The sequence below is a fragment of the Dermacentor andersoni genome, chromosome 1 (genome assembly GCF_023375885.2).
Source record: "Dermacentor andersoni chromosome 1, qqDerAnde1_hic_scaffold, whole genome shotgun sequence".
Classification (NCBI taxonomy): Eukaryota; Metazoa; Arthropoda; class Arachnida; order Ixodida; family Ixodidae; genus Dermacentor; species Dermacentor andersoni.
This window is the reverse complement of record NC_092814.1, coordinates 134107944-134134620: the sequence shown is the minus strand read 5'-3', so window position 1 is coordinate 134134620 and position 26677 is coordinate 134107944. Positions and strand designations below refer to the sequence as shown.

Genomic DNA, 26677 nt, shown 5'->3' with positions numbered 1-26677 from the left:
CAAGTTCTTTATAGACAGAAGTTTGCGTGTGCATACTTGCGTGTATGTGGTGCACAATTTACCAGTCTGTCCTCAAAATTGATTTTTCTCTGAATCAGCCAGTCGCCGCACACGTATCGCTCTTATCACGACATACTATACAAACACGCACACAAGCAATATTACGCGGCACCACTGGGCATCAGAACTTCGCCGATGGAGTACAACGTTCTCGTCACCTCAGGTATAAAACGGGATCGAGTATCTAAACTGGATTCCACCACGAGTGATAGTGCGCAAATGCGGGGCTCATGTACCGACATCTTACGTGCTGGAAGCAAGTGTAACCCGCCGATGTAGCCCAGTGGCGATGTCGTCGCTCAGCTGAGCACGAGGTCACGGGTTCAATCCCGGCCGCGGCGGCGCCGTATTCCGATGCGGGTGGAATGCAAAAACACTCGTATACTGTGCATTAAACAATTAAACCGGCGTCCTTGACAGTACGCCGTGCTTCACAATAAGATCGTGGTTTTGGCACGAAAAACACCAGAACTAAATCGTTGAAGCAAGTGTAACACCATTTCGATAAAATGAAGTGACCCACCGAACTTTTCCAGCTCTGTGGGCCTTGAAGCCGGCGGGAGCCGTCCAGAAGTGCCAGCTTTTACTGAACGATATCCGGACGTGTGAAATCCGGAAGCCAGTCGAAAGCAATGTAATGGCCGTGCCAACAACCGGGACGTGATAGAATAATCCAAGGACATTAACAACGCTCCGTGCAGACTTGTTTCGGTCACCTTCATTAGGTGTACTATTAAGGCTACGAAATGCTTACAGCGAACCCAAGGGCAAGGCGGATTTTCTATTTGTTCTTGCACAGAAAAGTGGCGAGCATTAAAAAAAAAAATCTAAGCATATTTTTTTCCATAATATTCACTTAAGAGGCAGCATAGCTCGGGTCCAACTCCGACGCGGGCTATTCAAATACATGTAAAATGTAGAAACGCTTTTCTGAGATAACTCCTGGACCGATTTTAGTGAAATTTGTTGCATTTGAGAGAAAAAAGTTAATATATAGTGACTGTTGGAACCAGAACTTCGATTTAGGGCCAGTATTTTATTAAAGAAAATTTTAAAAATTCTTTTCGACGTTCAAAAATGCAAAATTTTGGAAAATATAGAAGCACTAAGTTTACAAACTAATAGCTCTGCATACAGTACAACCATCGCAGTTCTGTAAATAGCATCCATTATATCATTCAAAGCGGACAAATCCAAATGTTAATTTATATCTTACGTGAACTCATTATGTTGTGTACAAGGGTTTTGCAAAAGCTGTATTTCCATATTAATTTTTTTTCAGATTCATGATTGACATATCGATTTTGTCCGCTTTAGATGTATACTATCAGATGCAATTCACAGAATTGCGATACAATTTTTCATTGCCGAGTTAGAGCTGCAAACTTCATAATTTCGCTTTCTGTAAATCTGATTTTTGACAATTGTTAATAAAAAATTGACCACCTGAATCGAAAATTCGAAAGCAACAGTCACTAGATTTAAAAATTTTCTTTTAAAGGCAGCAAACTTCGATTCTAAGTTTGTCTTTTCAATGCAACAAACCTCATCAAACTGGGTGCAGTGGTTGCCGAGAAAAATGAATTCTCATTTTACATGTATTTAGACAGGAGCACCCGAGCTAAAGCTTCCTGTTAACGCTGGTGAGTACAAAAGAACGGCTTTTTTTGCGAATGTGAGCTCAATTCTGGTACTTACATCGGTTAAATTGACAGAAAGGCTTTAAAGTACAATGAAGTCTACCGCATTGCCTTGGCATTGTAACAACCTTCCTGCTGCATGTCATATGACTATGGATAACACAAACAATTTGAAATAAACGTGGAATTCGGTGGAATTTCGTTTCCCACTGTAGCTGTTAACGTTCTGTTTAAACTGTACAAGCTTACATAGCTTTGAACTATAACAACTTGCTTTTTTGGGAACTTTTGTTTGCGCGCTGAACCTTCTTCAGATGTTGCAGATGTTTTGCCTTCTATGCCACAGATGATTACTCTCGTCCGATAAGGAATGGCCGGCTCTGTTCACTAGTACCAACACGTCTGATGTAATATATATATATATATGCAGGGGAGAAGCTGAACCTTGCAAGGTGTGTCGTGGGTGCACTGATACCGTTGTTGCCTGAAAGGGCGCACGTACCGACGCCCACTTGGAGGCACGAAAGCTACGTGTTATAAAGCATATTACCCCGGAAGGACTTCGCGAATGACGGGAGCTTAAACGACTGGCTTAAAGGCCGTCAATCCAAAGAATGAAACCAAATACCCAATACTCCCGGTTCCGACGTGACGCAATTAAAGCACCTCGCATTATTCAAGCGAGCCCGCATCTGGCGCTCAAGCGTCACTTCTGAGTTTTTATTCTAACGCGTGCAAGCTCAGTTCGGGTGATCTTGGTCATGTGTGCGATCTTCATCAATGTGATCTTGTTGCTTGGTTTCATCGCGATTAGCTGCAAACCGCACTGCGAATAATTAATTAAATTATGGGGTTTTGCGTGCCAAAACCACTTTCTGATTATGAGGCACGCCGTAGTGGGGGACTCCGGAAATTAAGACCACCTAGGGATCTTTAACGTGCACCTAAATTTAAATATCGCATTCCGCCCCCAATGAAATGCGGCCGCCGTGGCCGGGATTTGATCCCGCGACCTCGTCTGCCAATAATGCGGGGTGGATAAAAAAAAAAAAAAAACATAGAATCGACCGTTAAATCCACGAGCTCACAAACTGCAGGTCGGTGCGCTCAGTGAAAAAGTATCGACATTAGAAAAAATTAAAGGCTAGCAGAAAGCTTCCTAAAGTTGTCTTTTCCACCATTCTCATTCACACAGCATTGGAAGTTCTTCGTATACTTAGGAGTGCAAATAAACTTGTTTTTTGCTGCGCGTGATGGAAGTTTTATGTAACTCATCTATTTCATGCTACCTTCGTCGCCCCAGTTCACATTTTTAAAATCAAGCTTTATTTTTCCCCTGCCACTTTCTCGATCCTGCTGCGCATCGTTAGCTCAATCAGCTGTGCGCATACTGCATTAAAAAATCCCTGTGATACTCAGCGCAACGTTCACAGATATCTTCTATAAACGTTAGCTGAGCGCGTTTGCCTTAGTGAATGCGTTCAAAGGACTAAGCATGCACCGCCACGTCGTCTGTGTCATATTCGCGTGTTGCTCACTCGTTGATGACACAGCTGGCCTAATCATTGAACAGAAATCCTTGTGTGACAAAGCCTTCGCGGAATTCCAAGTGTTGATGCTTTCTTGAGAACGAAACACGTTGCTCAGCCTTCTTTACTCATGTGCCTCCTTCGTTCCATTTGCTTTATACACGAATGCTTTTGGCCGCCTTCGCCGTGCACCAATTGCGATGCGTTCTTGTCCAATCTCGCCAGTTAAAAGTTGTCTTTTCTTTCCTGTCTCGCTCTCTTGTACATAATTGAAGCCTGTGCGTATTAAATTGTACTTTCTATGATTTCATTTACTTCTTTAAGCAAATTCATATTTTCCCGATAAGTGCGATGGAGTAGGTCGGAAGCGCACACTGTGTGCAGTGGGACGCCCACTTAACCCTACCTACCTATAGGTGGCACCTGTTTGCATTTCGGCCTCACTGCAGAGTTTTCGCACGCAGTGAATGCTGGAGATCAACACGGCTTACGAAGAGCACCTTTCGAGTGCTAAAGATGCATCGTTTCTGCGCAAGAACGTCGCGCCGAAAGCTGTCCAAGACAAACCACACGTGTCTGAGCAGCGCCTACTTGAAAAAGGACATGCACGCGCGCGGTACGCTAAGCCGCTGAGCAGCGCTCAGCTTGCCAATAAGTTGCCGTTTCTGAGATATGCTGATGACCGACGGGCGCCGTAAGCCTATACCGTCGCGACAAGGAAATCTCGGCGCTTTAATGTGCTCTCCGGGCGGGCGGCTGTCATGTCTGCGCGTACCTACGGGAGAAACTCGTGGCGAGTACACGGAAGAGAGCGCAACCGGCTGGATGCGCTGCCTCCTCCTTCGTCGTTCTCGCGATCCGGCGTGCAGTGCAATTATGCTGCACACTTTCGGGCTATACGAGAACGGCACGTGCATCAATGCGCCATCACACTATATCAACGGCGTATATAGGAGCGCTCCTGGCCTATTCTCCACTCGAAATTCTCCGTCTGCCATAGGTATGTACCGAATGAAAGTGGCCGGGCTGCAGAACAGCTCGAAATAAAATTTCGGGTGTACACCACCGCGCCGTATAACAACGGGTATAAGACGTACATTTAAGCAAAACACGCAGGACCATGCTGCAGGACTTGCCATTATAATGCGTGAACAATACCTGATGCGTGCACAAATATTTCTGAGCGCATGACTACTTGAAGCAAGTATACACATGCACCGCTCTGAGGGAGAAAATTAGCCCGCGTTGCTGTCCCATGAGTAACAACAAAAATGAGCGCGGACCGAAAAGAAAATGACGCACAACAAAAGCGTTTTGCGCGTCACACTTGTGTCACACCTGTACATAAAATCGTGCCACCAAATTGACTGGTTTCCGCAAGGCGGTTTTTGAGTACAAGTGTGTTGTTCACAGCGAAAGCCTTTGCACCAGAGATATCTGCTACGATTGATTGATGCGTCCCAAAGCATCACTTGGGCTATGAGAGAGACCGTAGTTTAGGGTGGCTCCAGATAAATTTTGACCACGTGGGGTTTTTTTACGTGAACCCAAAGCACAGCAGTGCGCGAGCCTTTCGTTTCGCCCCAGTCGAAATGCGGCTTACCTGGACGGAAATCGAACCCGAGACCTCGTGCACTGAGGCAGAACGCCATAGCTACAGACTGCAATAGCTACTCTAGCGGGTTTAATACTATTCGGTCTGCGATATGGAATTCGACAGGTTACGGAGGGATCGCATTATTATTAATATTATTATTATTATTATTATTATTATTATTATTATTATTATTATTATTATTATTATTATTATTATTATATCTGCAAGGAAAAGGTACGTGGCGCTTGTACAGACGGCTCCCGCAGCTCTTCTGCTCCAACGTGCTGACAAAAAATTTTATAGGGAGACTAAAGTCAGAGTGGCAGCAAGGAGCAAGGAAACAGCGGAAGTAGATCAGGCTGGCGTATAATCAACTTGAATGGTGCGAGCCAAAAAGAAAGCAATGCAAGAAAAGCACAGCACACACACACACAAAAAAAAAGGCGCAGACTTGATTAAATAATACAAGCGTCATTAAAAAGGGAATACACAATAAATGTATCCATCCACCTCTGCAAGCGCAAAATAACTGTGCTCGAACATAACGACGCGACAACCTACGGCAAGCATTCCCCTCATCACAAATAAAAGAAGCACATACAAATATATTGAGGAGTATAGCTGACAGATTCATCGTCATTTTATTAAACAAATTTAAAGTAACGCACGCGCGGTAGTGTTCCCGATCTTTCCCAATGTAATTCGTGTAGATAGGCCTGTTACATTTGAAACACCCGCGTACTTAGATTTAGGTGCACGTTAAAGAACCCCAGGTGGTCCAAATTTCCAGAGTCCTCCGCTACGGCGTGCCTCACAATGAGAAAGTGGTTTTGGCACGTAAAACCCCACAATTTATTTAAATGTTGCATTTGTTGCATTGCCTGTACAGTGCCCGACACAGCGCTGGGAGCATGAGCAGGCCTTTTGTAGATTTGCCGATATGGTTGGGAGTAATAGCGCAGTGTCACACGGGTAGGTTTAATGGCATCAAACGTTAAAGCAACTGCCAGTGTTCTAAGCCTTACCTATTTGATGTTATTGTGAGTACCTTTACAGCTTGACACAGGTGTGACTGACTGGAGTTTCCCTGCAACGCCAAACAAGCAGTCACGACCGTGTAAATGACAGCGTATTTCTTAATTCATCGCCGTTTTACGTATGGCAAACTTGACAGACGTCGAAACATGTTCATTCAACAAGTTGCTCATTTCCGCAAAGCTTCACTTACATCGGCGTATAACTAGAGTTCAGCGTTTTAGGTTTTGATATTGCTACAAATCGGCGTACTTTTTTTGGGTATTTATCTTCACCCAAAAAATTCGGTTTTCTTGGGTGAATATATTTGCCCGCACACACTCTCGCCGGCATTTTCGGGTGGGTAATGAATATCTCGGGTGAAGCATACTGGTTTCATTTTCGCTTTCTGTGAATATGTGGCTCACTAATATATTCTTAGTGCTGAAACTCGCTGTACGACTGCATATATATCCTATTCTTCAACCCTGTAGCTGTATATAATACATGATAGCGCTTTCAAAAAGCAGTCCAGTAAAGTCACAACTCCATACGCCGATGTGACTATGCAGAAATTAATAGTGAGTCAATTTGGTATTCGAACTCAAATAGGATGAGTCTTTATTTCTAACATCGCGCGGATACCAAGCTCTAACGAATAACACAGAAAAAGAAAAGACTAGGATATGACCCCGCGTTACCGCAGCTGCCCAGTTCATTCACCGCAGCAGCCGCAGTCGAAGACTGCAAGAGCCCGGGCCAGGGTTCCCCCGTTTCCTTCCTGCTTCTCGTTATCGTCGGCGAGGCAGGCAAAATGGGCGCACACGAAACAAAGAAAGATACCATATAGTGCTTGGGCAGCAGGCTCAAGCATAACATTGACCTCGTCAGGCTCCTTGCTTCCAGGCGCATGTAGGCTCGTAGATGCCCACCGAATCCCCGTCTTCACTCTTAAATGCTCGGGTTTTATGAACTACCATATATGCGGCACGCTGGTAGTGGGGAATTCCGGATTAATTCCGACCACGTGGGATTCCCGGGACACGGGCATTTTTGCATTTCGCCCCCGTGGAAATGCGGCCGCCGTGGCCGGGATTTGATCCCGCGCCCTCGGGCTTAGCAGCGCAACGCCAAAACCGCTGATATGCTACCACGGCGGGTGCGTCTTAGCTCTCTTTAAATTTGCTTTGTATGACCGTTTTCGGTTAAAACCGAATTCTGGAAGAAAAAAGGAAAGCCAAGCTTACGCTTTCCTGTTCAAATCAAAACGTCAAACCCTATGGAAACCTAAACCCGGGGCTGCGAAATAATGAGAACAGGCGTAAATTAAACGGCATGCGTCTGCTGCTCCACAACATCGGCGGCTGATGCCCACAATTTCAAACGGAAGTTCGTCTTGTTTATTTGGTTACGTAGGTATGGGGGCAACCATTCGAGACATGTTTTATGATTGAAGCTGCGTTACATGTACGTGTTTTGATTATACACAATGAAAAAGTACTAAGCTTAAAATAAATAAAGTTCGGCAGCATGTTACACTCCTGAAACACGTGAAGGCGAAAGCCTGCTGCACACTTGGCAATACATTAAGTTATAGGATCGGAAGGGTCAGACTTCTTGCAAGACATAACAAGCCGCAGTGTGAAGTACACGTGTGGCAAGCCGTTGTCTGCGAGCTTCGGCCTCCTCTCTACGTTGCCGTCTCGCATGGTCGCCTTGGCTGCTTTCGCAGTTCGGCTTCTTCGGCTCGTTTTCGACGCTTAGTTGCTGCATCGCGCGCTCGTACAGCGGGGTCAGACTCGCGCCGACGGCGTTTCTCTTCGACTTTACATTGCATCCTCTCAGCGGGGGAAAGCAGTACTCGCGGTCGAATGCCTCGCTCCAACCGCTTCGCACGTCGCGCGTCGTTTCTCCCTTGTTGAGCATCCTCGACCGTAGCGTACTTCCCAAAGGGGTATGCAACGCTTTATTGGTGGTTCGGATGCTTGTTTTGCGCTTGTTCTTTATTGAAAAGTATGCTGTTCTGTGTGTTGTACGAGTGGTTGCAATGAATGTATTGCACTGTTCGCTTCATTTTGCTGAGCGCTTGTAGGCTCTGCCTTAAGGGGGTATGAGTCATTGCTGATGATATTTTTCGTACCTCTCGACTAGACGGCGCGTTTCTTTTTTTTTTTTTTTAGGTATGGGCAGTCAGTGAAACGCATACAGCATTTGAGGGGAGCATAACAGAGCGAGATGGCAACGGCAGGGAGCTTAACTAGAAGAGAAACAGGTGGCCTGCTATCCTACACCGGGGTAAAGGGAAGACAGAGTTAATCGGAAAAAGCACTGAAACAAAGCACGAAAGAAAGTGCGGGAGTGTGGTAGAGTCGTTTACTCGTGCCCCTGCAGCAATGTGCACTTGGGTGTCTTGAGCCGCTTGAGTAAATCACTTGAACGGTGTGCCTCTGTTTGAGCAAGTTGGTGCGACATATAGTGAAAGCTTAAACAGCGCGAAAAGACGCGGATAAACATACACGTATACACACAGGCTTAATGGCTGTCCTGTGTGTACGTGTATCTTTGTCGACGTCTTTAGGCACGATTTAAACTCGCTCAGTAGCACCTTGGCTGCCTTTTGGTGTGAAGGCCGCATTGGCTGGCATCATACGACGTACAGTGTGCTCCGAAAGCCGCCGGTATCGAGTGGGGGTGGGGGTGTCTCAAGTCCTTGGCGGCTTTCACAGGAAATCGTTCGCTCGTCCGTGCCCGAGACGGCTGGTCGAATATCTGCAATGGCAGTGATCCCGAAGCCAGTCGTTCCCATTCCTTGTACTCTAACCTTACCCATCGCCGCTTCTGACGCCGCTCAAGTGGCATTGCTCGACAACGACAAATCGCCGCCACCCACACCACCCCTTTTGTTGTCGCTTGTATACGCGAGCGCAATCTCTCGCGGTACGTGACCTCACGGCAGGGTATTGTTCAATTTCAATAGAAAACTGGTTAAGTTCGTGTAAATAGATAATTATCCGTGCGTATCTTCTACCAACACAAGCAGCAGCAGCCGCAAGCGGCGCAGATGACTTCGTTATTTTCGTCACACTCTCGCAGACACGAAAAACAGGCACAAACACGAAATGATCACGCGACACGGTCATTGACCGAAAACAGCAGCTTTCCCACAAACAGGGCGCATCGCACACTTGTTCGCACTACAAAGGCACGCGTGCTCTTTCACTAGCATTAAAGAAATAGAAAAAGACTTTGCAAAGCTGGTCATTAATTTGTCGAGATACGATTTCCGCCCAACACCACGCCAGTACAACGCGCTTCCTTTCTGTGCTGCTGTGCAGAAGTTATGCCTGCGGCACTTACTATATATATATATACAATCACACACACAGTTGTATCAGAATGTGGCAGAGGCATCGGAACGCGCCCCCGGGCGCCGGGACGTCGCCTGGCGTGTGACGCAAAAAACGAACGAAGTGGCAACTGCCGCTAAGGGGGAAATTTCCAGACTACGAAGCACGTGCAAAAGTCTTTTCAAACGTCAGCGTATAGAGGGGGTAGTGCACGGCTTTCCTATTACAAGATCTTAGTCTCCAGCTGTAACACAAAACGATGAATTCATATGAAGATGTGCAGTGCACGTACGGTAGTGTGTATTTTACCTTCACACAAATGATGCGTGCTGTTACGTTCGACCGGCGGGGGCTGGCGATCTTCGGGGAAGCGACCGACGAAAAGGCGCCACAATGTCTGCTACGACAACTCGCTGTGAAAGGACGGCAATATGTCAGTACCTATCCCATCGGCGCCACCATGGATGCGGCGGCAACTCGCTTTGTAAGGAGGACAATGCTCCGAGTCAACAAGACATCGGCGCCACCATGGCTGCGGCGGCGGAGCACGTATTGTTAGTGTGTACGCCGTCCCCGGAACTGTCTGTTTGAAGCAGGGGAGCTCCTGGAAGATATTTTGCGGTGCCGTCTCACGCAGCTTAGAAGTCGTCAGTCAATGGACAGATGCGGCGGCCTCTGTCTGCGGAGTCGACTCGGGGATAAAGAGGCGCCTGCTCGGGGCAGCACCATGTCTGCAAGAACCCTCTCACCTTGGTGTGGTCAGTGCAACCTGTGCGGAAGTGAATGCGTAAACCCTCCCCCTCAAAGGCGGGTCGGCTACGATGACTTTGGACGCTCCGTTTGGTCGAACGGCCGTTTTCCCTCACCTAGGGATCTAGGGAGGACAGAGTATTTAAGGAGCCGTTCGCGGCTCCTCAGGGTGCATTCCTCTTTCAGTCATGTTAGACTGGTGAATTGTAACGTTCTCATGTAGATACTGTAAATAAATCCCATATTCATCAAACGTCTGGGCGTGGGAGGATCGTATGACTAGGTTCCACGACATCACGACACACTACCAGTTACAAAGACGCGTATACCCATTTCTTCGCGCTAGGTTAGACAGGACGCAAGCAGTACACTTCAGACAATTACAAACGGATTCTTTCAGAAACCCCAGACTCATGCACGCCATGTATCCAGACCTGTACACTACAAACAGATGCACATCGTGTGGCGAGGTTGCCCCACTTAATCACATGTTATGGGAGTGTGAGCAGTTAACAAACAAGTCGGGCAGTGCCGACCCCTCCGTCTCTTCCACACCAGCCTCCGCTCGCGCTGGAAGACCGCACTGCTCAGCTAGAACCTGACAGCACAACTCTGGGCCGTCCAGCGAGCCGAGGAAGCCGCTTCGAGACAAGGTCTCGGAACCACGTCCGCGGCGGGAGCCCAGACCCACTAAAACACGCCGGACTCAAATCTTACTGATTTGAAAATAAATTTTACACTCTCTCTCGTTCTCGATGAGAACAAGTCTCTCCATTCAACAACGTCCTCAGCGTGGATGAGTTGGACGACGGCATGGGCCAGCTACCATCTATTTCATGCCTGACCCCAACCATTACAGTGCAGTTTCACGTTTATTTTTTTGCCTCCATCCACATGTGCAACTGGTGTCATGTCCAGAGCACATTCAGTCGCTGGTTACGCATCCACGTCACTACACCGATAGAAGTACAATCGTTGATAGGGGTTAACCCTGGTGCTAATGCTGCATAGGAGGGTTGCGGATTTTTACCACCTGGAGTTCTTAAGCATGCTCACAAAGCGCGTATACAAGCGCGCTTTTGCGTGCCGCCTACATAAGGAAGGCGGCCATCGCGGTCCCTACGGAACTCGCGGTGACCTCGTGCTTTCCGGTAGAGCGCCATGGCCACTGTAACACTGTGGCGATTCACAATAAAAAATATCTTGATCGAACGTAAGCAGAACGGGCAATCTAGATGAATGATAACAACATCCCGGAGCCAACAGAAAACCTGGTGCAGGGCGCCCAAACAGAATGAGTTGTGCTTAAGCATTCCTGCCTTTTTAAACACCCTTTCTCTCCCCCTAAGCACAGGGACTTTTATAAAGACGTGATGAGTACCCCGCACTCTGTCCGAAGTAATGGTAATTTCCCGCAAGTAGCGCTAATATGAGGACCAATGTTATGCGTGGCTTAGTGTTTACATCCAACGAGTAAAATTTACAGCAATAAACAATATGTAACAGCGGCGAAGTGTAATCGTATCGCGTGCATATAATCTGGCGCCTGGCACTGAGCTATCGGGCAATATTTCCCCTGCAAGCTATTCACATTGATTCGTACTTTCAGCCTAACAAAGCTAACCTACTACTTAATAGTATAAAAAAAGAACATCCAGGCCCTCGCAGCTCTTGCCGTTATTGCGGTAATAAGTGGCACCTCATCAGCTACAAGAGAGAGAGAGAGAGAAGAATACTGGAAGGCAGGGATGTTAACCAGTCAATAGTCTGGTTGGCTACCCTACACTGGGGGATGGGAGAAGGGGAAGAGAAAGAAGGGAGAGAGAAGGTGTAGGTACGTGTACGGACAGCACTTCAGTTAAAGTCGCGCGAGCAAACCAGAAGTTCATCAGCTACAAGAATGTTAAGAACTGCAAACCAGAAGTTTATCAGCTACAAGAATGTTAAAAACTGCATTTATGCCGTGTTTAAAGTGTAGTGTATATGTACGCTTCACTTGAATGAACTTTACATTGAGCAAACAGCTTCTTTAGGTGCCTTGAAGGTCGTTCGAGGGAGAAAATTTGTGTTCACGTCTCAATCCTGAAGTTACATCACGACCACTACACTGTGCTCGACGAGCGGCAGGCGAGGCACGTGTCCGAGTCTCGCGAAGCACGCGTTGGTAACTCGCCGTGAAATCGTCCGGTACGAAGCAGCCGTGGACGAGTCATCGGACTCCGTGCTCTTCGGTTACAGCGACGTTCGGAAACCCCCTCGTAACCGGCGAACATCGCTTTGCGGAAAGTGAATGCGTGTGAATCACTGTACGTGAGCTGCGTCAAACAAGCAGATATCAGGAGGAGACGTTAGAAACACTTGCTTTCTTCTACTCCATTTAACATGGGCTAAGGCGCTGTGAGTGATGAAAGTTATTTAAAATAAATAAATCTACATATTGACAAAAAAAATGGAGGACGATCCCACACTTTCGCAATTAAAAAAACTTTTTTAGCGCGCTTTACCACGGTTTTTTGGTCTCGTTACTCATTTTCTCTTTCTTTTTAACAGCAGGACAATTCGTATTTTCAAACGATTGTTGGTGCTGCAGGTGTTGCGCGCAAGCGGTTTACCTATACCCCCTATAATGCAACAGGGGAAATTATACTTTGAACAGCTAAATACCGTACTTCACATTTTCTCCATGGTATAAAGTTTGTAAACAGGGATAAGGTGCCTCAGAAAGGCTGGCCAACGTTTCGATAGGAGGACCTATCTTCGTCGAAGGCCTTTTGACGAAGATAGGTCCTACTATCGAAACGTTGGCCAGCCTTTCTGAGGCACCTTATCCCTGTTTACAAACTTTATACCATAGTGTGCTATTCCATTTGTCAGCCCCTTTCTTGACTTTGTATTTTCTCCATGTGCGACTGTATTCCTTGAACAAGTGCTCCAGCAGTTTCTGCAGTTCCCAGAGCTCCCCTCACCACTTTTTGAGCAATGGGCTTGCAAAACAGGAAGTGACGCAAGACGAGGCAAGTGGCGCTACTGCGAAACGAAATATTTTGCAAAGGACGAGATAATTTACTCACATAGTACCATAAGAAGCCAACAAATAAAGACACCAAGGACAACACAGGGTAAATTACTTTTACTTACTAATTGAAATAAATTATAAAAATGGAACTGAAAGTGGATGAAAAAATTGGAGGACGCTGAAGCTTCGCCTTCAAGAGTGGAACGCGATAGCGTTATCGCACCCCGTTCGCACCATCCACTCATTCGCTCGGCATGCTCTTGACGTGACGAAGGGGAGAAGCGGGCGAGTGGCGCACCACCTGTCGGGGCAGCGTCGTACATTGCGAGGAGGGCGTCTTCTGGTTTGCCGCAAGATGGCTTTGCGTGTGCGCCAAGCGCAGAAGAAATGTAGCGGAAACGTACTTCGCTACTCGTTTAACTGCGACTTTGTAATTTACATGCTCATAATTACCGATATACACCGCAGTATAACTTTCTACGGCACGTTTCTAAGGCAACACCGCATTCACTAAAGGCGCTTTTGTCGAACTCATGGCCGAGTGGTAGCGTCTCCGTCTCACACTCCGGAGACCCTGGTTCGATTCCCACCCAGCCCATCTTGCAAGTTGTTTTTATTTATGAATTGCCTAGCGGAATTTTTCGCTCACGACCAACGCCGCCGACACCGGCTTTTCTGCGACACGAGCTCCTTAACGCTGTCGCGTTAAAAACAACTTACCGCAAGTGGGGTACGATCCCACGTCTTCTCATTACGCGTGCGATGCTCTACCAATTGAGCTACAGCGGTGCCATATTCCCATCCACTTTTTGGGGTATTTATGTGTTACTACTAGAACTTACCCTGGGAGTGTTAGCCAGCGCCACCACTCACAAAACTTCGCGGTGGATGTGGAACGTCCTTTCTGCCGCAGGCGTCACGAGTACGTGATCTTTTAGGGTGAAGGTAACTGGTCAATAAACCGACACGTGCTACCTGAAAGCATCAATGTTGCCGGATTCGAGACCCTCGTTGTGTAATGAAAGAAGAAAGGGGGTTAACAGAGGGGCCCGATTTTTATTAATCACATCATAAGAATGTTTGTTGGCTTCTTATGATATGATTAATAAAAATCGGGCCCCTCGGTTAACCCCTTCCTTCTCGTTCATTACGTAGTAGTCCCACAATAAACAACACTTTCTAACGTTTAAAACGTTCATCGTTAATTGTTGTGTGCGAAGAGAAAGGTAGCTTTCTTTCCGATGTCTGGTAACTGGCTGCACATGCTCTACAAGCACTATAAAATTTACATGCCGGCTAATCTCTCAGAGCGCTGCGAACTGATTTTGTGCGTTTTGAAGGTCCGACTTGTGTTTCTTCTTATGTTTAGTTGGCAATACTGGCGGCGTATTAATTCGTCCTAGCGCTCCCAGCTGCTAGCCTCCTGATTAGCTTAGTTGATATGCGACTATCCACGTCACGCGGTGGTCGTAGGTTCGACTCCTAGAATTAAATTCTGAGGTTCTGCCTGCCAAAACTACGATATGATTACTAGGCACGCCATAGTCATGGACTCCCGATTAACTTCGGATTAACAATATTCCACAGAAAACCTGAAGCACATGACAGAAGCCGAAACTTTTCCCGAGCACTGTTAGGCACGGGGCCTGATAACAACGGAGGCAACTCTGGAGCAGACGTCTGTCGAGAAGGAAAAGTTTTAAGAAGATGCTCTTGACACGCAATCACCGATTGCCGCCTCACACCTTTCGCTGTTCACATCTGCTGCGACAACGCGAGCGGGAACGCCTTTCGGGAACAAACAACCGGTGCAGCAGGGCGGGACAGAGTTAGGCGCTGTGTTTTTCCAAGTTGTCGAGGAAAGCTACGGAACACACGGCTGGCAAAGCAGAAATAGCGACGTCTCGCAGCCGAAATCTAATCTTCTGAGGTGGCTTCACTGAAGCTCGGAGATGGGCCAGCGACATTCACCCCCTGCCGGCGGACGCTGATAAACTTGCCGCATTCGTTCGGGTGGCAACGGCACTGCTATTCATTATCAGCGCACGCGCCGCTGCCGACCGCAAAACGTCCTGTGGGGCGGAGGCACCGCGGCGGGCGTCGCAGTCAACGAGCGTACGGCTATACGATGGCGCTGCCCTTCTCACCCTCAACGCCTTCTCCCGCACAATTTACATTGCTTGTGCGTCACCTGTGATGTCACCAAACGTCGGGGAAAAAAAAGCAATCTAGACTTTCCAATGCTTGAGGTTTGGGCATGCCGCCGCGCACTCATGCATATTAAAAGGACGTATCTAAAAGGAAGTCTGCTTAGACTAGCAATTTGCTCTTTCAAAACGCTGTACTTGCACTTCTACTGTGGAAAGCGATTATCTAAAGAGAAAACGAAGAGCAAATCTTCCTTTCTTGAAATCAGGGCTCGAACTAGACCAAGGCGTTTGTCACGGATTTCGACGGCATTCTCGCGCATTCGTCTAATTATTATTATTTTTATTATTATTATTGTGTACAACAGATGCCCCCAAATGTTCGTAGCTTCTTTTCTTCTTTCAGCGTACTTAATTTCTTTTTTGGTTCATCGATGCGCAATTAACCAGCACTGATCAGACGTTGTCATAACTGATGTCAAGAGGAATTTCTATACTCGGCGACGCGGGCTGCTATTAGCCTTCGTTCTCCTTTCTACCCCTATCGAACCTCTGATGACAGCAAGTCTGACCTATTGGCAATGGCAGATGAGTAGTTAGCCACTCTAGAATAACTTACTTCGTTGGTGTCTCTAAGTCGATCTAGAAGTGGGAAATTCTCAGCCTAGGTTACTTCTGCTCCGCAAGTGGCAGGAACTTGAACGAAGCGGAACTTGAAGGGGCATTGATTAATAGCGGTTGAATGCGATAATAGTTTATATATGACAACAGACAGAAAACCTTAAACACACACAAAAAAATCAGAGCGAAGGGTTTATTCTAGTTCTACTGAGATATTAGAAAAAAAGTTGCCCGCTTTGGAAGGAGCCGTGCACGATGTCGATCACCAAGCGCACAGTATTCGCTACTCGGCAGGTACGACAGCTTCGAAATGCAAGTTCAACAAAGGAATTCCGCTCACCGATATGTGCTGACGGCATCATTCAGGTTGTGCACAATTGATGCAGCACGCATGATAAGACGGTACACTGATTTCGTCACCAGTCCACGGGAAAAAAAAGGCTGTGTTCAAGAGGGCGAGCAATGTGCCCCTGATAAAAAGGTTGACGCTTTCATACAATATCGAAGACGCCAGGCATTAGGCAGGTTAGACGAGCAGGTGTACGTTGATGGGTGTCATCGAACTTTCAATCGGCGGCAAGCAGCAGAGCAACTTCACTAATCGTGAGTTCGGCCATGCACGATCAACATCCCAAAACCGCGCGGACATTGTCTCCTGTCGATATATTGCCATAAAAGACTATTTCCTACTTCGATTTGGTTCCGTAACCACATTATGTTGATGCAAGTTATCTCTTCAACGTACGTCAAGTTTGGTTCTACGAGAAATGTAAATATATGAAGATTTATTGAAACTCGCTATAAGAACAACTAGGCAGCTGAAAAAAGGACGCAGGAAATACGAGGCACGAAGATGCGTCCTTCTTGCTTTGTACATTTCGTTCCAGTTGCAGCGTTTCAATCAATATGCAGTAAAATGGAGCTAGCCCTATCTTTATTTCCTAATATCTGTGGTAAAAAAGACACTTTACGTCATGAGCAATTAGTTAGACCGGCACGATTTACAAGCTAAGGCGGCAACACGTGAGATAAATTGTCGCCTTTCATATTGCATTGTGCATCAGTAAGCCAGACCTTGTAAGTTCTCACCGATATAGAGCTTAATTACTACTTACAAACAGGTACTATTCCCGAAAGATGATCTCCTTTCGGGCACCCTCTGGGCAAGGATTGCGTCGTTTAATTTTTGATATATATACGTAAAAAGGGAGAGATGGGCTTACGTGACACGCTCAGTGTTGTCAGCGCAGAAAAGCCGGTACATGTTGACGGCGCAGAAGTGCCGATGCGTGTTCATGCGGTCGGGACCAGTTGTGATAGTAGACAGCTGTCAAGCCCGTCTGTCGCGGGGGCGCGTGATCGCCTCGTAACTGCCACGCACGTTTGTGGCATAATGCTCCGGTCGCACGTGGGATAGTTAAAGGAAGGGTTCGGATTACAGCCGCTGCATACTAAGCTTTCTCTTCTGGTACAACTTTTACATACTCCCAGAAGCAAAACACCCAGAGGGATACGATCTCGCACACCCCGCTTCGCACGCACAGATTCAAGTGGGTCGAGAATTTCGGCTCACCTTTACCCAACCGGCTCGACTCACCGCGGTCGGAGCTAGCATGCAAGTCTTTTTTTTCTTTCTCTTCAAGACTGAACATGCGTGTACGTCGGGAGATGATGGCTGGAGTGTATGTGCGTATATATACTTATGTATATACGTCTTCTTTCCCTGTTTCTTCTTTCCCCTCCCTCTTAGCTGACCTGTGCATATGTTGTTGTATATTGTATTTACCGGCCACTAGCCACATTAGGCTACCAGTCCAAATATTTTTGTATACATTTTTTTGTTCTCGAAGATAAAGTAAAAAAAAAAGCGACAGAAAGAAAGGCGTACCAGTTGCACACTATCATATATCTGCAAAGCCTCTTTCCCGATGCCTAGTCCAACTTTTGGGAAGCCATTCACTTCTTTTCGATGAACGAAGAAAGTTTGCCGGGTTTACTCTCAGAGAAGCTACTTCTCGCTATGTGGGCCTTCCGTCTCAGTTTGGAATCGTCAGGCACGAGAGTGTACGTGACCGGTATCCAGAGCTGAGCATTCTACCTCTGATAAAAAGGGAACTTACTTGATTACTCCGAGATGGGTGCGCAAAAATAATGGCGCCTTCCTTGTCCCAATGCGACGATTTGTAAGTATTTAAAGGTATGTAAAGACGGGACGGAGAAAATGTGGCTCTAATAAAAGCTGAAGATTGCTTAATTATACGCAACTTCGCATCACGTCATATCGGAAATGAACAGTGCTAATTAATATAAGCTGCACTGTCGTGTGGAATTAGAACTTGTGTTCCGTCAAGTAACGAAAGAAGTCCTTTAATGAGAACTAATAAGAAAAGATACAAACAAAGCATAATAATCATAAATTCAAATTAAGAAATGTGGACGGTTTCTAGCAATTGTTTTGGCTCCGCAAAGTTCAGAGACGGATACTGGCCCGCACTGCAGCGAGAAGATTCGGATTACCACTTGGCGGGGCCGCACCTTTGATGTGCGCGGTCGCCCGCATCGAAGCGTAACCGCTGCAGTCGTAGAAAAGGAAAGACAATCGACGAAAGCGACAAAATTGCACCGAAATGGCGCCACCGCTCTGACGTCCCAGTGGTAAGGGAATGCGTGCTATAGCAAGCGTGAAAGAAAACGGAGAGAGTTCGGAAAGAGGTTTTAAAGATTCCTGGCTACCGTTTCGCTTAAACGATGCGACTGTGGCTTTCCTTGTGGGCAAACTTTCAGAGATTGCCGTCTTGCAAGCAGTGATCCGGTTGCCAAAGTACTCAGTCCTCAATAAGATCGAGCACTGACAAATTCAATACTTTTCGACAATTTCTAGATCTTCCGGGCGAAAGAACGTGAGCAGTCGATCACTTTATTAATAGCACAAGTCTGATTGGTGCCAGAATGTGCTTAAGAAGTAAACTATTTTTCTTTGTCTCTCGCTAGCGATATTACCAAGGAGCAGACTGACCGACTTTGTTACTGGTCCTACTCCAGAGCCAAAAACAAAAACAAGAAAAGCGCGGCGACAACGGACCGAAGCGAAGTGTAAGCAATATCAGTTGCCTTTTTTTCTGGTGTGACTTAGGGCTAAACTTTCCTTGGGAAAAAGTAAAAATCTGAGAAAAAGTACAACACAGAATATCAGGCACCCACACGCAACCCTTCATAACACAAGCTGCGACTGCGTAGTCGCCTTTGGCAGGGAAATAAGAAGAGAAACATTAGCGCTGTTCAAAATATGCAAACTATATCACTCCTGTCAATTTTATGGACTCTCGCTACTCGGACTACGATTAGCACTTGCTACGACAATAAAATGGTCACGCTTAGTCGATTGTCTTTGTCTCATGTCTAAAGACGATTGACTAACACGCAAACAAGGCCAGTTCTGCATCCCCGCTGAATGGACAACGACGGCCCAGTGAACACGGTACAGATGCGCAAGTTTAGATGATGAAAACAGCATGCTTTTCGCGTCACACAGTCCAAGGGACAGGAGGACTCACGGCGAGTCGGGGGCGAGGCGGCGCTCTTTGGCTTCGTATTCCTGGATCTGCAGTGCGTTAGCCAGGCTCCGGGTGCGACGTATCCGAACCCCGTTGGTGGTGGGGCCGTTCTGGTGAGCCATCGCGGGCCCAGAACCGCGTCGCCGTGGCGGCCGTGCACAGCGTCTCCGGGGGGCGCGAGAGAGCGACCGTCGCTGCCTTGTTATCACTCAACGCGCGCGCGCGCGTCGCCGGCCCAGAGGTGCGCCTCCTGTGAAGCACGCCGTAGCGAAAAACACCGCCCGCTGCGCGCGCCCAGCTCGCACTTAAAACGGATGTAGCGAGATAACAGCTGCTTCGCCGCTGGCCGGCCGCGGCTGTCGATAGTGGCGCCGCCTGTTGAGCAGGGGCCGAAGTCTCGCGGAAGCGGCTCGTCTGCGTGAGATGCCGCACGGACGCGTGTTTGGCGCGGCAAGGCTCTGCCGCGTGCTGCTCGTGCTCGCCACGGCCTGGCGTCGGGCCCACAACGATATTTACGCTAAGTAGGCCCGCACGCCTTGGACTCCGTATACGCCTTCGGTACAGCGTCGGTAATAGAGGTCACTGATCCTTATTGTAGCTGAACGAATTATGATGGGGAGTGCAAAGTTGCGGGAAACACAAATATTTCGACTGGGACAATGTCTGGCATCTCAAATGTTGCAAGGTAAACAGCAAGTGCAGGCTTGTATCCTCATCAAGGTCATCCACTATCTTGTATTTCCCACTTAGATCCCGCGACGTAAGACATTTCAACGACCAATTGTGGAGGCATAGTGGTTATGGCGTTGTGCTGCCAAGCACAGGGGAAGGGATAAAATCCCGATAGGTATTTATACAACCCCTTCCCAAGATATGCCGACACCCCCTCAAAAAAATTTTGCGCAACAACATCAGCTCGATATGCGCCAACAAGAACGAACTTCCTTTAACATGTAGTTTAATATGCTTGCTTAAAAGGCTAATTAGCGTACTTCTGATAATTAGCAGCTTTTCCATCACCATTTGTTGAAAAAAAAAAAGCGTTCAGCCTTCATTCAACAAAACAACGTGATAAAAAGAGCGCTAGCCCTTTGAGCCTCTACCTCCCTCAAACTTCCGCCCTAAAAATGATATACCGTATTTACTCGAATGTGACGCGACCGCGATTATAACGCGACGGTCGACTTTTCAGTCCGCGAAATAAAAAAAAAACTTTAAAGATAAAGCTGCGAATGTAACACGAGATGAACGGAAAGAGAAATGGTACCTTTATTCAAAGAATTAAAAATTATGGGGTTTTACGTGCCAAAACCACTTTCTGATTATGAGGCACGCCGTAGTGGAGGACTCCGGAAATTTCGACCACCTGGGGTTCTTTAACGTGAACCTAAATCTAAGTACACGGGTGTTTTCGCATTTCGCCTTTATTCAAAGAATCAATTGGTAAACGAGTTCACTTATCACTGTCGTCTGAGGAGACAGAACTTTCCTAGGGTGGTATTCTGGGGCGATCACTTTGGGCGATAGTTTCACGAAATTTCGCGCTACTCGATCGGCACCAAAAGCTCGTTATCAGTGCGAAGAGCGCTGTCGGCCGTATACTTTGAGGGTTTCGGTGCCGAAACGAGCCAAGTCACGCGAAAGCGAAACTATTTCAGAAAGTGATCGACCAAGAATCAAGTCATCCGGGCCGTCGAGCTCGTTTGAGATTAAGTATTTCTTAAAAGACCACACGACCATTTCATGCGAGGACAGTACCAGGCCACTACGAGGTCTTGACGACCGACCCCCCATTTACAAAGGGCCTTTCCTTGGCGGCAATATCCGAGAATCGACTTGACGTCGAGCCGCCGAGCCACGGCTAGAGTAAACAATACCGCGGCGGAGTTTCCCAGCTGACTCTTTAAAAAGTTTTCACCTTTTGGGGCGTATCTTGTCCCGCAACGAAAATCGCCATCTGCCTTGCCTACGTTTCCTTTCTTTACCGCAGCAAGTCGGGTACTTCCAGGTCACGAACGGTATGCGCGTTATCAGCGTGACAGAATTCTCGACAGGAAAGTAGCGAGCGCAGATTTTTTCAAGAAAGGAGACACAAGCAAGGCAGATGGCGATTATCGTTATGAGACAAGATAAGCTCCAAAGGGTGCAAACCTTTTTAAGAGGGCACCTCGATTATCAAGATTACTCGTCTCTCGAAGCGGCCATCATACCGAACACTCTGCGTTGCCATAACGTTGCGAATGAACGCAGTCGAAGCGCGAAAGACCCCAGGGTAATGTAGCGCTGTGACCGTAACCCCAGTCACAAGCACAGCAAAAATTGAGTCGATTTCAATAAATAGGAAGTTTTGGACTTCTGTCTACTTGTCTGTGGATTGGCTTGAGACGTAAAGGTATAATTTGCCAAGAAGACGTTAAAAATCGCGGAATTTAGAATATTTATTTTAAAATCGTAAATTTTGCCGTTATTCGAATGTAGTGCGAGGGTCGAGTTCGAGCAACGAAAATCATGAAAACAAAAAACTCGCGTTACAATCGAGAAAATACGGTAACCAATAACTTCGTGTCCACACGCCCCCTTTTTGTCGACGCGCGTATATTTCGAGATGTAGACATTTTATACTGCATACACCCTATTAACCTAATCTTGATACACCTTATTAATCTACATTGTATACTTGGACATTTCAATTGTTTTCTTAATTAAGACAAGGCTTTGGAAAACAATTTTCTGTATCGAATGTCGTTGCAGGTATAGTTTATTTTTCGTGCAAGTGGCATTGCTCACGAGCATCATAGATGGTCTTATTCCCATATTCGCAAACGATCCTCAACTCGAAGCACTTCCTTCACTCCATCAAGTAGGGAGCCATCATACGTACACTTGCAGTGTTCGAGCGCGTGTGCGCATTAGGCTTGCTAACCATGCCGAATTTAGTGGGACAGTGACGACACTTGAACAAATGTCCAGTGTTCCGACTTGACACAGTTAAGATGGTCAAATGTCCTGACTTTCTGGGTTTCTTTACAGGGAAGCTTTTAAGGTCTGCTTTCCCCACTGTCGTGTCGACGTGTAGAAAAAAGATCCCGAAGATAGTGCAATGTAGGCCGAACCACGGCGGAGGTGAAGCAGGCGTTAAGCGCTCCCCATACGTGCACCGATCCCGAAGGTAGTGCAATGCCCGGCCGAACCGCGGTGGAGGTGAAGCAGGTGTTAAGGACTCCTCATACGTGGCTCAATCCCGAAGGCAGTGCAATGCCCGGCCGAACCGCGGCGGAGGTGAAGCAGGCGTTAAGGATTCCCCATACGTGGATCGATCCCGAAGATTGTGCAATGCCGGGCCGAACCGCGGCGGAGGTGAAGCAGGCGTTAAGGACTCCCCATACGTGGGCCGATCCCGAAGGTAGTGCAATGCCGGGCCGAACTGCGGCGGAGGTGAAGCAGGCGTTAAGGACTCCCCATACGTGGATCGATCCCGAAGGTAGTGCAATACCCGACCGAACCGCGGCGGAGGTGAAGCATGCGTTAAGGACTCCCCATACGTGGGCCGATCCCGAAGGTAATGCAATGTCGGGGCTGTTGCATCTGGGTCGCAAGCCCCAAGGGTAGCGTTGGCCTGGCGGCCTGGGGCACAACTGGAAGCATCCGAAGGTGCTGGCAAAGGATGAGTCGACTGCTAACAGAACAACTTGTTTATTCTAGCATCGCAAAAGTGCGGCCGGTCAGGTCGACCGAAGTGGAGAGACGGGAGAGCACGTTACTCGACGGAAGAAATCGGAGCCTCTCTCTTGGCGTCCGGGGGCAGCTGCTTTTACACTCTCGGAGTTGAGGGCAAGAAGGAACGGCTCTGGATGGGGCGCACGTGACGGCGCCGCTCGGGCACGTTGAGACGAGTAGTGACGCATCCGCCGGGCCGGCGCCGGTCAGGCCTCCTCGCTTCACACTTGGGGAGCTCCTCTCCCCGGCTGCCGCGCTTTGACAAGCGTGGGCACCAACATGCACACACACACGCACACACGAAGACACGTGGCATTGAAACATGCCTGGACGCGCTTGGCGGGGAGGCGTTGCGGCAGCGCTGAACGGGCCAAAATGTCCGCCGCTTTGAACGAAGCTCCGGCGTCCGTTGCATCCGCGCCGGCTATACCGCGCGTCATAGGCGAAACGTAACAGACCGCCCCGCCGGGAGAAGGAGATCCCGATGGTCAGGGGACTGCATCCGTTGTCTGGAGGGATGTCGTTCGATGATGCTCATAAACGAAGTCGGTCGTCCCTCGGCGTTTCTTGAGCGCAGCGCACAAAGAAGGCCTCGTTCTCACGTTCAGGTTCACACAGGACACTGCAAAGTGACTTCGGGAGAGTTGCCATTTTTGTTCTCGTTCCCAGCAAGCGTTAGAACTACGCCGAAACTCAACCGCTCAGTCAGCAAGCACGGCACAACCCTCACTAAGTCATGCCAGGCTCTTTCCCCTTTTATACTACTGCCTATTTCCTTACAGTAGTTTAGCAGCACTCAGAACGCGTCCACAAATGGGAAAATTGCACTAGAAAGCACGTCATGACATTGAAACACTAAACAAAAGCAATATGTTAAAAATCCTGCCTCAGGAAGAAAAACATCAGTAACAAATAACTTTGAGGCTGATTCCTACGTTAGAGGACTCGACTTAAGCCATCGGCGTTGCCGTTGAGACTCCCCTTTTTGTAACGCACCTCAAAGGAATATTGCTGCAAAGCGAGGCTCCAGCGCAGGAGGCGGCCATTTTTGGGAGAGATGGTCTGCAGCCATTGGAGAGGGCAGTGATCCGTATCGAAGCATGCGAAGCGGAGACCGCAGCGAGCGACCGAACACCAGCTCAGCTGGCGAAAACCCCGTAGCCGCATGTGGCGCGGTCCTCAATGCAAACATCACCCCAGGCAGACACAGCTCCCAGTCAGTTTGTTGTTCAAACCACAATGCTCTCAACACGCGCTTCATGACGGAGTGGAGCTTCTCAACGGAATTCGACTGGGGGTGGTACACTGAGCTGTGTAACAGCTTTACCCCGCACCTTTCGAGAAAGGCTGTCGTCAAAGCGCTAGTAAACACTGTGCCCTGATCTGACTGGATTTCCGCAGGAAAACCAACTCGCGCAAATATGGACAGTAGTGCACTGACTATCTCAACTGAGCTGAGTTCTTTAAGCGGCACTGCTTCAGGGAACGTTGTCGCTGGGCAGATCACAGTCAAAATGTGTCTGTACCCCGTGGTTGTTACCGGCAGAGCTCCCACTGTATCAATAACGAGCCGTCTAAAAGGCTCCGTAATGATAGGTACCAACTTCAACGGCGCCCTCGATTTGTCCCCTGGTTTGCCCACCCGCTGACAGGTGTCACATGTCCTCACAAAGTGTTCTGCGTCACGAAAACACCCTGGCCAATACTACTCCTGCAAGAGACGGTCCTTAGTCTTCTTAACTCCTAGGTGTCCGGACCACGAACCTCCATGCGACAAGCGCAACAGATCCTGACGGTAGCACTGAGGCACGATCAGCTGATCGAACCCCACTCCCCTGCGGTCTAGATACTTCCGGTACAGGACCCCACCTCTTTCCACAAAACGAGCATTTTTCTTGGCGATACCTTCCTTGACATTGTAGCGCATGTTTTCTAGGCTGCCATCCTTTTTTTGCTCGGCTATCAAAGCCGACCGGCTGACTTTTAGCAACCTATTGAGTCCATCTGACGTAGGCGCGATGACCAAATCTGCAGATAGCTCTTCTAACTTTCCCGTGTCGGGCATGTCCTCTCCAGTATCTGGTGAAGTGATTCTCGTAGAGACCACTATTCCTTCGCGCTGCAGTATTTTCGGTTTTTTCCCGTGTTTTACTGGGAGACGCCGCTCTCATTGCCACGGCAATGGAAGTGGAGTCGGCAGAATGCCGACGCGACGTGACTGCTTCGTCAGGTACCGGCCCGAGGAAGAGAAATTGCCCACCGAGTCAAGCTGGCAGTGAGGACACTGTGTTGTACTCCTGCTCAAGCGATGACGCCTCAGATGACGAAGGCTTCGAAAGAGTGGTACACCGGAAGGCCAAGAGAAGAAACATCAGCGGACGGTCTTCGTCAAGTAAGTCTACCGTCGTTCCACAGCGCAGGCCATCGGCGCACACAATTCTTTTTGTGCCGGACGCACCTGCCGACAACCTCAACCGCCTTAATCGACAAGCGATTTCCGTTTCTCTGGAGGCTCTTGTCCCAGGAGAAATCAAAGATATCAGAATTAATACTCGAAAGAACGTCCTGGCTATTGACGTCCACAACCGAAGCGCAATCAATGCTTTGATGGCAGTAAAGCTCCTGGGCAACATCAATGTCCACTACCTCATTCCGCAAGACAACGAAACAACGGCCGGTGTTGTCTATGACATTGACACATCCGTTAACGACAGCGACCTGCCAATTTTAATCAAACCTGCGACAGATGGTGTTGCCTTACTACAAGCTCGGCGCCTTGGCAAGTCGACCTGTGTAAGGCTCGTGTTTAAAGGTGACTGCCTACCATCACATGTAAAGGTCGGCCACTTTCGTCATGTGGTACGACCTTTTGTACCCAAACCACTTCAGTGCAGAAGGTGTCAAAGAATTGGACATGTGAGTGCTGTCTGCCGAAATACAACGATATGCCCACGATGTTCCGAACACCACGACACCGACACTTGCCGTGCAACAGAGCTCAAGTGCCCAAATTGTCAAGGATCGCACGCTGCGTCCTCAAAAGACTGTCCACGCCTTAAGAAAGAGCAAAAAATCTTGAGAAACATGGCCAGAGACGGATCGTCACACAGAGATGCTTCTGAAGCGATAAGGCGACATCGCTCCCGGAAACGAAAGCCTATGAAACCCTCTTCCGGTTCAAGGGAGATGCCTCGTCCGGCAACGCCACCTCCTGTTCCATCTGTCTCCAGTAAGAGCACGAACGTCAATGAAAGAAGTGGCCATGCTTCATCAAGTGATGCGTGGCCGGCACTGCCGAGGACATGCCACGCGCCAGAGCCACAGCAAATGACTCGCCATTTACAGTCAAATGTCACTACAGTTGACCAAATGCAAGACAAGGACTCACAAGTGATTGCCATGCTCAAATCGCTCACGAATGTCATGCGTCTGCTACTGACAAACATGGACACTCCAGCTGCTCGTAGCGCACTGCAAGTATTGGACGCGCTGACTCCAGTACTTGAAAGCATCGCATAGCACCATGGCCCGCCCCTCGCTGCCCTTCCAGAAGGAAGTCAAGAAAGCATCTTTACTGGAGTGGAATGCCCGTGGTCTCAAATCAAGAATTTCAGATTTTAGACATTTTGTCTTCGAAAACCGTTTTCCCATCCTCGTAATTTGCGAACCGAACGTGCAGAATGTT

General features: G+C 48.1%; 1 protein-coding gene across 1 annotated transcript in view; it reads right to left on the bottom strand.

The window, feature by feature from the left end:
• mdy (diacylglycerol O-acyltransferase) overlaps positions 1-19567 on the bottom strand; it is a 242736-nt gene extending 223169 nt beyond the window's left edge. Inside the window, exon 1 of the mRNA XM_050191515.3 lies at positions 19276-19567. Coding sequence (XP_050047472.1) covers positions 19276-19397 — 122 coding nt within the window. The 5' untranslated portion in view covers positions 19398-19567. The remainder of the gene's footprint in view (positions 1-19275) is intronic.
• Positions 19568-26677: the final 7110 nt, after the last annotated feature.